At 45.5% G+C, this 12,344-nt stretch overlaps 1 protein-coding gene across 1 annotated transcript in view; it reads right to left on the reverse strand.

Annotated features, from left to right (window-relative positions):
* The window catches only part of LOC145405815 (uncharacterized), a 102,276-nt gene extending 90,618 nt beyond the window's left edge, over positions 1-11,658 (reverse strand). The window contains exons 1-2 of the mRNA XM_080277054.1: positions 11,594-11,658; positions 4,229-4,454 (exon numbers count right to left, since the gene is read on the reverse strand). Of these exons, the coding sequence (XP_080133180.1) occupies positions 4,229-4,454; positions 11,594-11,658 (291 nt within the window). The remainder of the gene's footprint in view (positions 1-4,228; positions 4,455-11,593) is intronic.
* Between the last annotated feature and the right edge of the window lie 686 nt (positions 11,659-12,344).

The following is a 12,344-nucleotide window of genomic DNA, read 5'->3' on the forward strand; positions in this document are numbered from 1 at the left end:
TGTCGTCCAAGCTGACGGATCGGATTCGAAGCCATCTCCGGCGAAATCAAGCTGCGCAGTTTTTGTCGGCCAAAACGATACGAAGCCAGCCCAAGCACTTGTCATCGAAACCAAGACCGTCTTCGTATCTCACCCAAGCGTGGTCGGGAGCAGTCTTGATGTAGCTTGGGGAGAGTGAGAATGGCCAGCAAGGACACGTATGTGATAAATATCATGAAATTAGCATGATGTACATAAAATTAGGGTGCAGGTGGCTAATATTAACAACATATAGAGCCAGTTCAGCACAAATAAGGGCTGCGTGTAAGTTGCATATTCGTCAGAAGATGCTCTTCGGCGAACCCCTCGGTTTACTGTGCGATCGGCATGTGTAATTTTTCGGTTCTTCGTATCCTGGACTGTTTTTGCGGACAGAAACCAAGCGCCCCAAGACGCGCTTCGAATCCCAAGCTCCAGCTTGGACGACAAAAACACGGCTTTAATGATTTCAGGCCTAAGCAAAGATACGTATCATTGTGTTTAACAGAGAAATAGTCAAGATCCTTTATAAAAGGTAGGTGTGAGCAGTAGGGTAGAATGAAGACCCTTTATAAATAGGTAGGTGTGGGCAGTAGGGTGGAATGAAGACCCTTTATAAATAAGTAGGTGTGGGCAGCAGGGTGGAATCAGGCCATTCAGCGTCTGGGTGGTGGTGGTGGAGGGTGGCGAGGGTGGAGAGGAATGAGGTTATTATTCCTTGTTGGCCGGCAGTGCACCAATTTGTAGGAGGGCAGGGCAGGCGCTACGACACTCACCAACACCAAAGTGGCAGTAATGGCGTGGGTGATTTAAGGGGTTGGGAGTGGGGAGGTGGTGGGGAGGCGTGTTTGGGAATGGGGCGGTGGTGGGGAGATGTGTTGGGGAGTGGTATGGAGGGTGGTGGAGGTGATGGGAAGGCGTGGTAAGGAGTGGGAAGGTGGGTGGTGGAGGTGATGGGAAGGCGTGGTAGGGAGCGGGAAGGAGGGTGGTGGAGAGGTGTGTTGGGGAGTGGGAAGGAAACTTGGTGGGTAGGTGGACTGATAGATGGATGGATGGATAGGCAGTGCTAGTAATGGCCTGGGTGATGTAAGGGGTGGGGTGTGGTGGGGAGTGGGGAGTGATAGGTGGGAGATAGGGACAGGGAGAGAAACAGGCAAAGGAAAGAAGGGAGAAGAGGAGAATGTCAAATGATACAGTGCATTAAGGCGAAGGGAAAGATAAAAAAGAGAGCACTGGGACTAGGGGAAAGTTAAAAAAAGAGAGCACTGGGACTAGGGGAAAGTTAAAAAAAGAGAGCACTGGGACTAGGGGAAAGTTAAAAAAAAGAGAGCACTGGGACTAGGGGAAAGTTAAAAAAAGAGAGCACTGGGACGAGGGGAATGATGAAAAAGAGAGCACTGGGACGAGGGGAATGATAGAAAAGACAGCATCGGACGAGGGGAATGATCAAGAGAGCATTGGGACGAGGGGAATGATAAAAAAGAGAACATTGGAACGAGGGGAATGATAAGAGAGCATTGGGACGAAGGGAATGATAAAAAAGAGAACATTAGGAAGAGAGGAACAGTAAAATGACGGAAAATTTTCTTCCGACGGAACATTTTTTCCGACGGAATAATTTTTCCGACGGATTTTTTTCCCCACGGGAATTTTTTTTTCCGATGGAATATTTTTTCCGATGATTTTTTTTTCCGACGAAAATTTTTTCGATGGAAAATTTTTTTCCGACACAAAATTTTTTCCTCCGCAGAATTTTCTTTCCGACGGAAAACTTTTTCAACGGAAAATTTTTTCCGACGGAGCATTTTTTCCGACGGAAGAATTTTCTCCCACGGAATTTTCTTCCGACAAATATTTTTTCCGATGGAAAACTTTTTCCAGTGGAATATTTTCTCCGACGGAAAAAATTTTTCCGACGGGAATTTTTTTCCAACGGAAATTTTTCTTCCCCACGGATTTTTTTCCCGACGGAATATTTTTTCCGATGGAAAATTTTTTCCCATGGAAAACTTTTTCCGGCGGAAATTTTTTTTTTCCGACGAAATTCTTTTTCCGAAGAAATTGTTTTTTCCGAAAAAAATTCCAACGGAAAAATATTTTTCCAACGGAAATTTTTTGTTTCCGACGGGGAAAAGGGAGACAGGATGAGACGGAGGGATGCTCTGAAAAGGCATATGAATGTGGGCGGTGCGAGTTGGAGAAAGAGCAGCCTGATGGTGGAGATCAGAATGTCATGGAGGCGATTCGTTTGTGGCCACCCCTTCCTGGATTATGGCTTCTGGCTGTAGATAGAGATAGATAGACAGAGAAGTAAACAGATAGATATATAATAACTTCCAAAATACTGGAGGCTAGTAAGGGACGAACTGGTAGAAAGCGTCCTAAGGTCTTTTGGGATTTGTTAACACCTGTTTCTTAGCGATTTATTCATGATATTGCACCTTAGTATCCTCCCGTATGTTATAAATGCCAAGTGCTTGGATGTGAAAACGATGTTACTTGCATGGAGGTAGGGGCGAATATGGGAGTGAGGGTGGGGATGGAGTGGTCCGAGCCAGGTGGGGTAAGGGAGGGGATGGTGTGGGTGAGGATGGAGTGGGCAGGGCCAGGTGGGGTAAGGGAGGGGATGGTGTGGGTGGGGATGGAGTGGGCAGGGCCAGGTGGGGTGAGGGAAGGGATGATGTGGGTGGGAATGGAGTGGGCAGGGCTGGGTGGGGTGGGGGAGGGGATGGTGTGAGTGGGGATGGAGTGGGCAGGGCGAGATGGGGTGGGGGAGATGGTGTGGGTGGGGATGGAGTGAGCAGGGCGAGGTGGGGTGGGGGAGGGGATGGTGTGGGTGGGAATGGAGTGGACTGGGCGAGGTGGGGCGGGGGAGGGGATGGTGTAAGTCGGGGTGGAACAACACACTTTGTATGGGTGCTGCATGACGTTGTAAATTGGCTGAGACGTGCACATTTCTCATAAGTGCACGTCTCGGTGTCGCCTCATGAAACTGTTTCCTGTAATTTCTTTTCCCACTCCTTCATTTCCTTCTCACTGCTTTAGTTTCTCCCTACTCTTCCACGTTCTTCCTGCTCCTTCTCTTGCTTTCCATTCCGTCACTTCCTTTCCACTCGTTTATTTTTGACTCTCCCATTTGCAAGAGTCTTTTCCGAGTATCAACAGGTGTTCATCCAGTGATATATTTCATCGTGTCTCCAAGCCCTGCCCACGGAGGAGGCCATTGGCAGGATGTATCTCCCTGGGATTGCAGTGGAGGAAATGAAGGAGGGGGAGATGAATAGATGACGGAAAGGAAGGATAGTTATACATCACTGAATAAATGAAGGAAGGGTCGTTATACATTGTTGATTAAGTGAATGTGGGGGAGAGGGCATGGTAGTGATCGATCGTTGAATTAATTAAGGTGGGGAGAGGAAAGGTTAATTTCAGCGTTAATTAATAAAGGAAGGAGAAAGACAAGGTAATTAAACATTGCCGAATAAAAGAAGAAGAAGGAAGACTAGTAATACATCGTTTAATAAATGAACAAAAAGAAGCAGGAATATTAGTTACAGATCGCTGAATAAGTGAAAAAGGGTCAGTTATGTGGACGACAGAAGATGGAAGATTGTTATGCATCATGAGCATCCAGTACCCTAGGACATTCTCCTCACCACTCCACTTCAGTCTGCCATTACTCCACTTCAGTCCCATGCCTTCACTTCAGTCCCACATCAACGCCCAGTACTCCACGGTGGCATCCTCCGTTTTGCTCTCACATTACTCCACTTCAGTTCCACGCCTCCACTTCAGCCACACATCAACGCCCAGTAATCCACTGTGGCACCCTCCTCTTTGCTCTTCCTGATCGTCAATGTCCAACTCATACCTAGTTGCCCACCTCAAATGTCCCTACCCCACCCCAGACTAACCCCACCACCTTATCCCATTCCCCAACCCCGCCACTCGAACTCAGACCTCACCACCTCTTGGCAGACTCCACCACCAACTTCATACCCTGCCCCCTATCACTAATCCCCCCTCATCACCCTTCTTTCCCTCACCTCTCTTCTCCCAATCCCCTCTCTCATTCACTTCTCTCCTCTCCCGCTCACTTCTTTCCCCCCCTTCCTTTGTCTCTTCTTCCCCTTTCCCTTGTGTCTCCTTCTCCTTCTCCCCTTTTCTTCTCTCCCTCTCCCCCTCCCACTTTCTTCCCCCTCCCCCATACCTCCCGCCGGCCTCGCTTAGAGTACCCGTGGAGATGCCGCCGGCCCCGCTTAGAGTACCCGTGGAGATGCTGAGAGCGTACAGGGGCCAGCCGTTGTTTGATTATCTTAATGACTCTTGACAATAACTGCGCTGCGTGGTTGGTTTCCCGATGCGCCCGCTGACTGACTCCCGACTCCCTCTCATGAACCAGGGTACACCACGCTCCTTTATCGGGATCCCGACACCTGTACCGGGACATAAAAAACCCTGACCGTAAGGCTTAGTATTCCATTGTGTTCTTGTTTGATTCTGGACCTTAAACTCTCTAAGCACAAAGCTCAGATTTACATCTGGTTACAGGTGGATTCTGGACCTTGTGACCTGTTCTGCCATGGCACTGTTTGGGTTCCTAGACGGCAATTAGTGTGGAAACGCGGCCGGTATCCCGATGAAGCAGGTGGGCTTGGCGTTGACAGAATAAAATACAGCGTCGTTGCAAGCCACCTCTTTCTTCTTTACCTTAATGACTCCGGCCCATGAACAACAGGGCCGTTCTACCCGTTCCTGTATATTTATTGCCGCCACCCGTTCTTTCATTCGTCGTTCTTCCATATAAAACAAGAGTTGATTCACCTCCTGTCCTCGCCTCTCCCTTCCCCCCCTCACACACACACCATCGTCGTCCTTTGCTTTGTATGGAACTGCCTCGTCGTTGTCATTCTCATCTTTAGATTTGCTTCATGCCGTGTCTTTTTATTTATGTCTGGCATTATTACTAATTGGTATTGTGTTTCATCGTAAGGTACTGTACTTTTTTATTTTTATTTTTTAAAGACACATACCATTTTGGTGTTATGTTGTTTCATTAGGTATTTCATAGGTTAGTGTTTGGCATGTTTAGTAAATTAGATGAGTTTTCAGTATAAACAATTAAAGCTGGCATGGTGTTGTATCAGTATTATTGTGTGTAGCTGACAGCATTCACTTCTTCAGCATACAGTAGCTAAACAGACAGGTTTTTTCGAGATGAGTCACAGAATCGCCTTTATGAAATTAAGAATCATAATAAAAATCACTCCCTATTTTGCTGTTTTTCAAACTCCGATCATATGTGTATACCTCCTTTATGCCTATATGGCTGAGCTGTTGCTGGAAGCTAAACATATTATCATGACAACACTCAAGATTATAGTAGTCTGGGAGTGGATCGCTACTTAATGCACCGTTGAAATCGTCTTCCCCTCGTGCGGCACCACTTGTGTCATTCTCAAGCCTATTGCCTGAATTTTAAGAGCACGGCCGAGTGATAGGAAGGAGAGGCGAGGCTACTGGGGGCATTCCATGGGGGCTATATCCATTTTTACTACTCTGCCCATCACAAGACGATTTTATTTTTCCTGTAGGGAAGATTTTTTCTAACTGGAAGATTTGGGTACATTTTTCATTGACCCCTTTGTAGAGGTCCTCTGTGGAAAAAGAAAAAAAAATAATAATGGTGATGAACTGAGTGTAATGAAAAAACACAAAAATACTGGATTAGTGTGGGATCATCACGGTCATAATATGGGGCGTCGATAAAGTCTACAGGAGAGAAGAACCTGGCGTCGGAAAATCACTATTGAGAGACAGACGGACAGGGCCTCTCCATAAGCATTAAGAGAGAGAGAGAGAGAGAGAGAGAGAGAGAGAGAGAGAGAGAGGTGGGGATGGAAGTTTCTCCGTCTCCATTGACCCGACCTTGTTATTCAGGCTGGACTCTGTCTGGACGCGTTGTGGGGAGATAAATACGAAGATGAGGGACCAGCTAACACTATGGCCCGTATAAGTTCCCTAATATCTTTTCCTAAGCTGTTTATTTTGCTTATTACACCTTACTGTCCTATTCTGCGTTATATAAATTCTTCAATGTCTCCACACTGCATGAATAATTTAAAAAAGTATATATTAAACAGCCATATCCAAAATAAATCGCTAAGGAAGAGGTGCTAGGGAACCTCCTTACCCGACAAGAATACAGGTGAATATTTTATCGTCGCTGCCAACAGACGATTTCATTCAGCTTTGGAGAGACTTTTCAGACTGGTGGGGTTAGATTTATGAGGGATTTGTGTGTGTGTGTGTGTGTGTGTGTGTGTGTGTGTGTGTGTGTGTGTGTGTGTGTGTGTGTAGCGGCTCCATTAACCCCATTACACCGATGACGTCCTCCATATTGTTGCCACCAGACGATTTTATTCAGCGTGGCGGGGGAGATTTTTTTTCAAGTTGCTGAGGCGAGATATATCCTTCATGAATCCCTCCAGAACTAGAGGTGTGTCCTGAGTTGGATATAATCGTCTGCTGGTACCTTTATCCTTCAGCTCAGTAAACCAAGAAACCACCGTCTACTGAGTTTTCCTTCCGTAGCTGCACCTGCTCCATCTGCCTCCCCTACTGTTCTAGTACCAGACGATTTTGTTCAGGTGGGAGTGTCATGGGAGCCTGAGAAACGCGCTTGGGGTTATGGAGGAGGTGAGTAGCGATAAACCCCTTCAATTAGAGGGCGTCAGTTTGATTATATTCCTGTTACATTTTACCTCCGGACACTTTTATCTAGATTAGGGGAGACTTTTCTTAATAGGAGGGCTCGATACAGCCTTCATCAACCCGTTCACTATGAGAGGTCTTCCCGAAATGGTGTAAAATAGCCTGGAGGTGGCAAGAACGACCCGGGAGACGTCACAGTGTTGAGGGGTTTTAAGCGATATGGCGGAGGTTACAGTGAAACAGAAGCGATTAGGTTTTTCAGGCAGGTAACGTCCTTTTTGGCTGGTTTCTGCTTCTAAACTTTTTATTGAAGTGAAGAAGGGCACGGAAGGTGTTAATTAAGACTATCTCGCTCCCCAACTCAAAAAAAATCTGTCATTAATATCAAAACTATGTCCTCTGGTTGAAGGGTTTATAGCAGTGTGGTTGGGTATACGGAGGAGGTCATTAGAACAAGCGATTAAATAGACGTGGCTGAGCTTACGGAGGAGTGACTAGAACAGAAGCACTTAAAGCAGTGTGGTACAGGCCATATGGGAGCGTCTGGTGTTGTGTGTGTCTGGTGTATTGTGATTCCGTGCAAGTGTGGTGTATAGCCTCGGTGTGCTGTCGGCGTGGCTATGGTTTGGCGATGATAGGTGAGGCTGGACACGGCCCTCTTACCCATTAGTCGCGCCTGGATGACCCTTTCTTTGTCCTCAGCCCGCCCCTTACCAGCCCTTACCCCACGCCCACCAGCCCTTACCCCACACCCACCACTCCATATCCCACATTTTCCTGCACACAGCCCCCAAGCAGCACTTCTGAGTTCTCAGATCGTCCCTCTCAGCTCATCCCGTGGCACCCTTCACCTCCCATCCCTCTTAACCCTTTTGCTACGATGATTTTTTTCTTTTAACTTGAGAGAACATCTCTAGTACCGAGGCTGTCCTGTCCATCAGTCAGTCACAAATGTTTTTCGGAAAGGATGTGTTCAACTCTCATAGAAATTAATGAAACCCCATACTAGGAGCCTGATGCTTCCACCTCTAGCAGTTTTGTGCTTGTTGTTGCTGTCTCTAGAAAATTTTATCCGTACTTCAAGAACTTGCATTCGTGAACTGGTTATTGAATGCCATATGTAACCACTGTAGTTGGGAAAAGTCTCCCCTAAGCTAAATTTAATCTTCCGAAGTTAAGAAGAATTAAATTTGATAATGCGTAACCAGAGTGCATTGGCCAATCACTTTTACTTCGAGAGAAATAAGTATCTTTCCAAGGTTCAGTTCAAATATCGAAGAAGTTGAATCATCCAAGACAAAAATCGAGACTCGCATTAATGGAGAGAAGACTTTAGGTGATTGCAGCTGTAAATAGCCATCAGATAAAAATAGAAAAGTGGTTGTGTCACCTACTGTGCGCTTACGTAATACATATCAGTATTCACCACCTTCCTTACCCCCTCCCTCTTCCATCCCTTTCCTCCCCTCCCCCTCTTACCCATCCACAACCATTAGCTCCTACAGTCATTAACTTCATTAACTTCTTCCCTGTGATGACGTCGTCTTCATTTTAATCAAGCTGCCACCATTTGATTGCTTCCCCTTTGAAAACAACTTCTGCATAACAAGGATCTTATGAAGGTTCTGTCTAATCCCTTCATTCTGCGAAAATCTCTCTTAAGCGGCATAGAATTATCTGACGGTAACATCTCCTCCTCCTTCTCCTCCTCCCCTCCTCCTCCTCCTTCTCCTCCTTCTCCTCCTCCTCCTCCTCCTCCTCATCATCATCATCATCATCATCATCATCATCATCATCATCATCATCATCATCATTGTCATGATCATCATAATGATCATCATTGTCATAATTTATTGTCACTATCATACTGACACTTAGTTCTGTATGAAAAATAGGGTGAGGGTTGATCCGTACACAAAGAAAGAGAAAGCATAAAATTGGGAGTACCGTCTACAACATGTCCATTGAAGTGACCCACACATTCATTCACGCATCATTCATGTCTTCAGAATCCTGGCTCCTCCCTAGAAGTACCGTCATCCTCACATTTTTATTTTTTCCATAGATGTGCTTGATAATCACTCGGCAGTTGGAGTAATTCACATGACGCTCGGTTTAAAAAGGGGGTGCTAGATCTTTGCCATATGCTTTTCCATATGTACGTTACTGTATTCAGCTACTTTGATCCTCCTGTCCATTCCATATCATCCATGCCTTGCTCCTTGCTCGCTTATTGTTTCTGTTGGGATGTTTTCACCTGGTGGAACTGGGCCAGGTACACAACTTGTATGTCAAGTCGTGGTTATATGAAACAAGATAAACTTTAGTTGTTAAGTAGGAATGAGTGTCCTTGGTTGTTGCTCAAATCAACCCTTCAGCCATATTTCACTTAACCACCAGCTTCACTGAAAGGTACTAAGGATCTTCATCAGGTTAGAGCAAACTCTCCTCAGTCAGGTTAACTAGATACTATTTTTAGAGGAAGTGTTCACGTTCCCAGTTCACGGAGTGCATAAAGTGTGGTAATATTGAGTTGTTACTGCATAGTATGTAAAAAAATGTCTGATTGCTTGAAATTGCTTATAATATCTTCCTATGCTTGCGAATTTCTTATTGGAGTACAAATAACAAACCCTCCGCACGGTCATTACCAGGGCAATCTGTGTGGACTGACAGCTATGAGGAACTTGGAACTGTGTGGTGTAGTGTGGCCTGGTGTAGCTGTGTGGTGTAGTTCTGTTGAGTGGCTGTGTGGTGTAGTTGTACGGGGTAATTGTGTGGTGTGGATGTGGGGTTTAGCTGTGTAGCTTAGTGTAGCTGTATGGTGTAGCTTTGTGGTGAGGGACTTATGTAATTGTGTAGTGTAGCATTGTGAATTGTATGTGCACTTGTAGGCTAGCTGTATGGTGGTATAACTGTGTGGTGTAACTGTGTAGTGAAGCTGTGTAATGGTTTAAGTATGTGAACTCGTAGCAGTGAGGATACCATAATCACCAGCCCTATAAAAACTCAGCAGTCACGCATTACCGTCGCGGCGCATCGCAGTACGCGGGGTAATCACCATTCAAGATGACAGCAAAATTTCCCTCACCCTCAGTTTTTGTTGGCTGCGCCGATGCCGTAATTGTGCTTTTAACCCCAGCCAGTGTGAGAGGGGCTGGATGAAGTCGCTCGCTGGCCGGAGGAGTGAAACAAGGAGTGAAACAGGAAGTGGAACAGGAAACTCGCTGTCTTTAAGAGGTTAAGTGGTGTAGTTTTTATTTTGTTTCCGTCATCATCATCATCATTCTCCTCCTCCTCCTCCTCCTCCTCCTCCTCCTCCTCCTCCTCGTCATCATCATCATTATCATCATCCACACCTCTCGTTCCATCCAAGGATGTGTTGCTGCTATCAAACCACCGTAAAAGAAAGCACTTGAGTAGTAAAAGAGTTATTGAAGGCTATATTTAACCCATCCTATTCGAAAATCTCTATGTTGGTCCGAGTATAGCAAGAATAAAATGACTAATACATCATCGTTGAGAACCAATTATCCTGTTCAGCCTTTGCCATTGCGTTAGAAATCTCAAAGGGTTACTGATACGGAACACCTTCTTTGGGCATCGATGTAACCATGTGACTCCCCTGCCTGGATATGCAAACGTTCCTCAGCTCCCTCCTTATTCCCAGAAAGGACGATGGTGGACTGCAGGAGGAGGACTACTACTACCACTACTGCTACTGTATCTCAAAGGTCGTCGACAGAGTATGACACGAGCATTTACTGTCCAAACCGCTATCATAACGTTTTTAACCTTCTTTCTGTACCTTCATGTCAAGATTTCTCTCCATCGTTATATAGCTGTAGTTGTAGGCCACCACCCGTCTTCTAAAGCTGTTAGTTGTGGTGTTCCTTAGGGTTAAGTCCTTCACCTACCCTCTTCCTCCCATGCGTCAATGACCTAAACTTTACAGCTGGCCCTTTCACCTAGGCGGTGATCTGTTTCTGAGGAAGATTCATCTGTTTCTGTTCTGATTCATCATCATCATCATCATCATCATCATCATCATCATCATCATCGTCGTCGTCGTCGTCGTCGTTAGCATGAGGCAGTTTGGTATTGGATGAAAGTCTCTCCCGTTTTCCTCCACTCCGACCTATCGGGTTTTTCATTCATAACCCACGCAGCACACGGAAGCAGCTCTTTGTCAGGTTGGCTTGCGAAGAGCGAGATTCCTCTTTTTTGCATCTCAACTTTTCTTCATATATATATATATATATATATATATATATATATATATATATAACGAAAATTAGGCGCATATAATTCTGAGTGTGACATGAGTAGGTCGAGGTGACGAGGTGGCGTGTCTCCCCCTTCCTCCCCACCTCTTCTTCCCCCTCCTCCTCGCCACTTCCACCTCAATCTCCCCCCAACACCCCACCCCCACCTTACCTCCTTAAGCCCAGCAGCCCGAGGATGTCTTTTGGATATTGTTTTTAGCTAACCTCAGACTGCTTTAAACCCTCTCTGACAAAATAGGTTCCCGTACCTACATAATAATCAGTTCTCTGCTAACTAGAGCAAATTAGACGTCATCGTAGTGAAGGGGTTAACTTTGTCCTGTGACGTATAGTGTATTTCATTATGGCCACCTCCAGACGATTTTGCTGAATTTATTTTTTATTTTTTTTTTATTAAACGGTATAGATTACTTCTTTGACAGGCCCATTCATAAAAAAAAAAAAAAAGTTTGATTTTGAAGACTTTTCGAACTATGCGGGTTTGACTTGGCTCTCAACTACCCCATCACTACAAGAGTCTCTCCATGGTGCACTATAGGTCGCGTGGAGGCAGCAGTAATTACAGGGAAAAGTACATCCTCAGAGCGAAGTTCAGTTTTTCTGGGGCCGTCTTGAGGAGGTGCTTGAAGGCCGGAGACATCAACTACAATTTAGCAGGGGAAAATACCTGGCTTATTTTCCCTCCGCCTCCATTACTTTCCCTCCACTTGGGGGGTTTTTCTCTCCTTCGTGGGTAATTTTCTCTCCACGTTCGTTGTTTTCTCTCCATCTTCATTATTTTCTCTCCACCTTCATTATTTTCTCTCCATGTGGGTAAATTTCTCTCCGCTTTTGTTATTTTCCCTCCCGCTGGGTTAGTTTCTCTCCACTTTCATGATTTTTCCTACACCCAGGCAGTTTTCTCTCCACCTTCTTAGTTTCTCTCCAGTTTCAGTATTTTCTCTCCACCTTCACTGTTTTCTCTACTCTTTTCTCTACTTTCTTGTGTTTTTTCCTACTCACCATTTCTTTCCACTTGCATTATTTCCTCCAATTATTTCTCCACCTCCACCATGACCCTCTCTATCAACATCATCTCCATCATCTCTCCACCAACACTCTTTTGTCTTCCTCATCCACACCACCACTATCTCTCCACCATCATATCTCCATCAACGTCACATCTCTCCACCACCACCACAACCACATACCCTCCACCCCTGGCCCCTCCGCAGTATAAATCGTAAACAAAGGAGCATCATTTCCTCAGCCTGTTAAGAATATACAAGTAGTCTAAAATGGCTAATGGCTGACCTCTCATTTACTCTGCCAGAATTACCCCAGGAA

This window comes from Coenobita brevimanus, chromosome 68 (assembly GCF_032717465.1).
Source record: "Coenobita brevimanus isolate Jiangsu-jjx chromosome 68, ASM3271746v2, whole genome shotgun sequence".
Taxonomy (NCBI): Eukaryota; Metazoa; Arthropoda; class Malacostraca; order Decapoda; family Coenobitidae; genus Coenobita; species Coenobita brevimanus.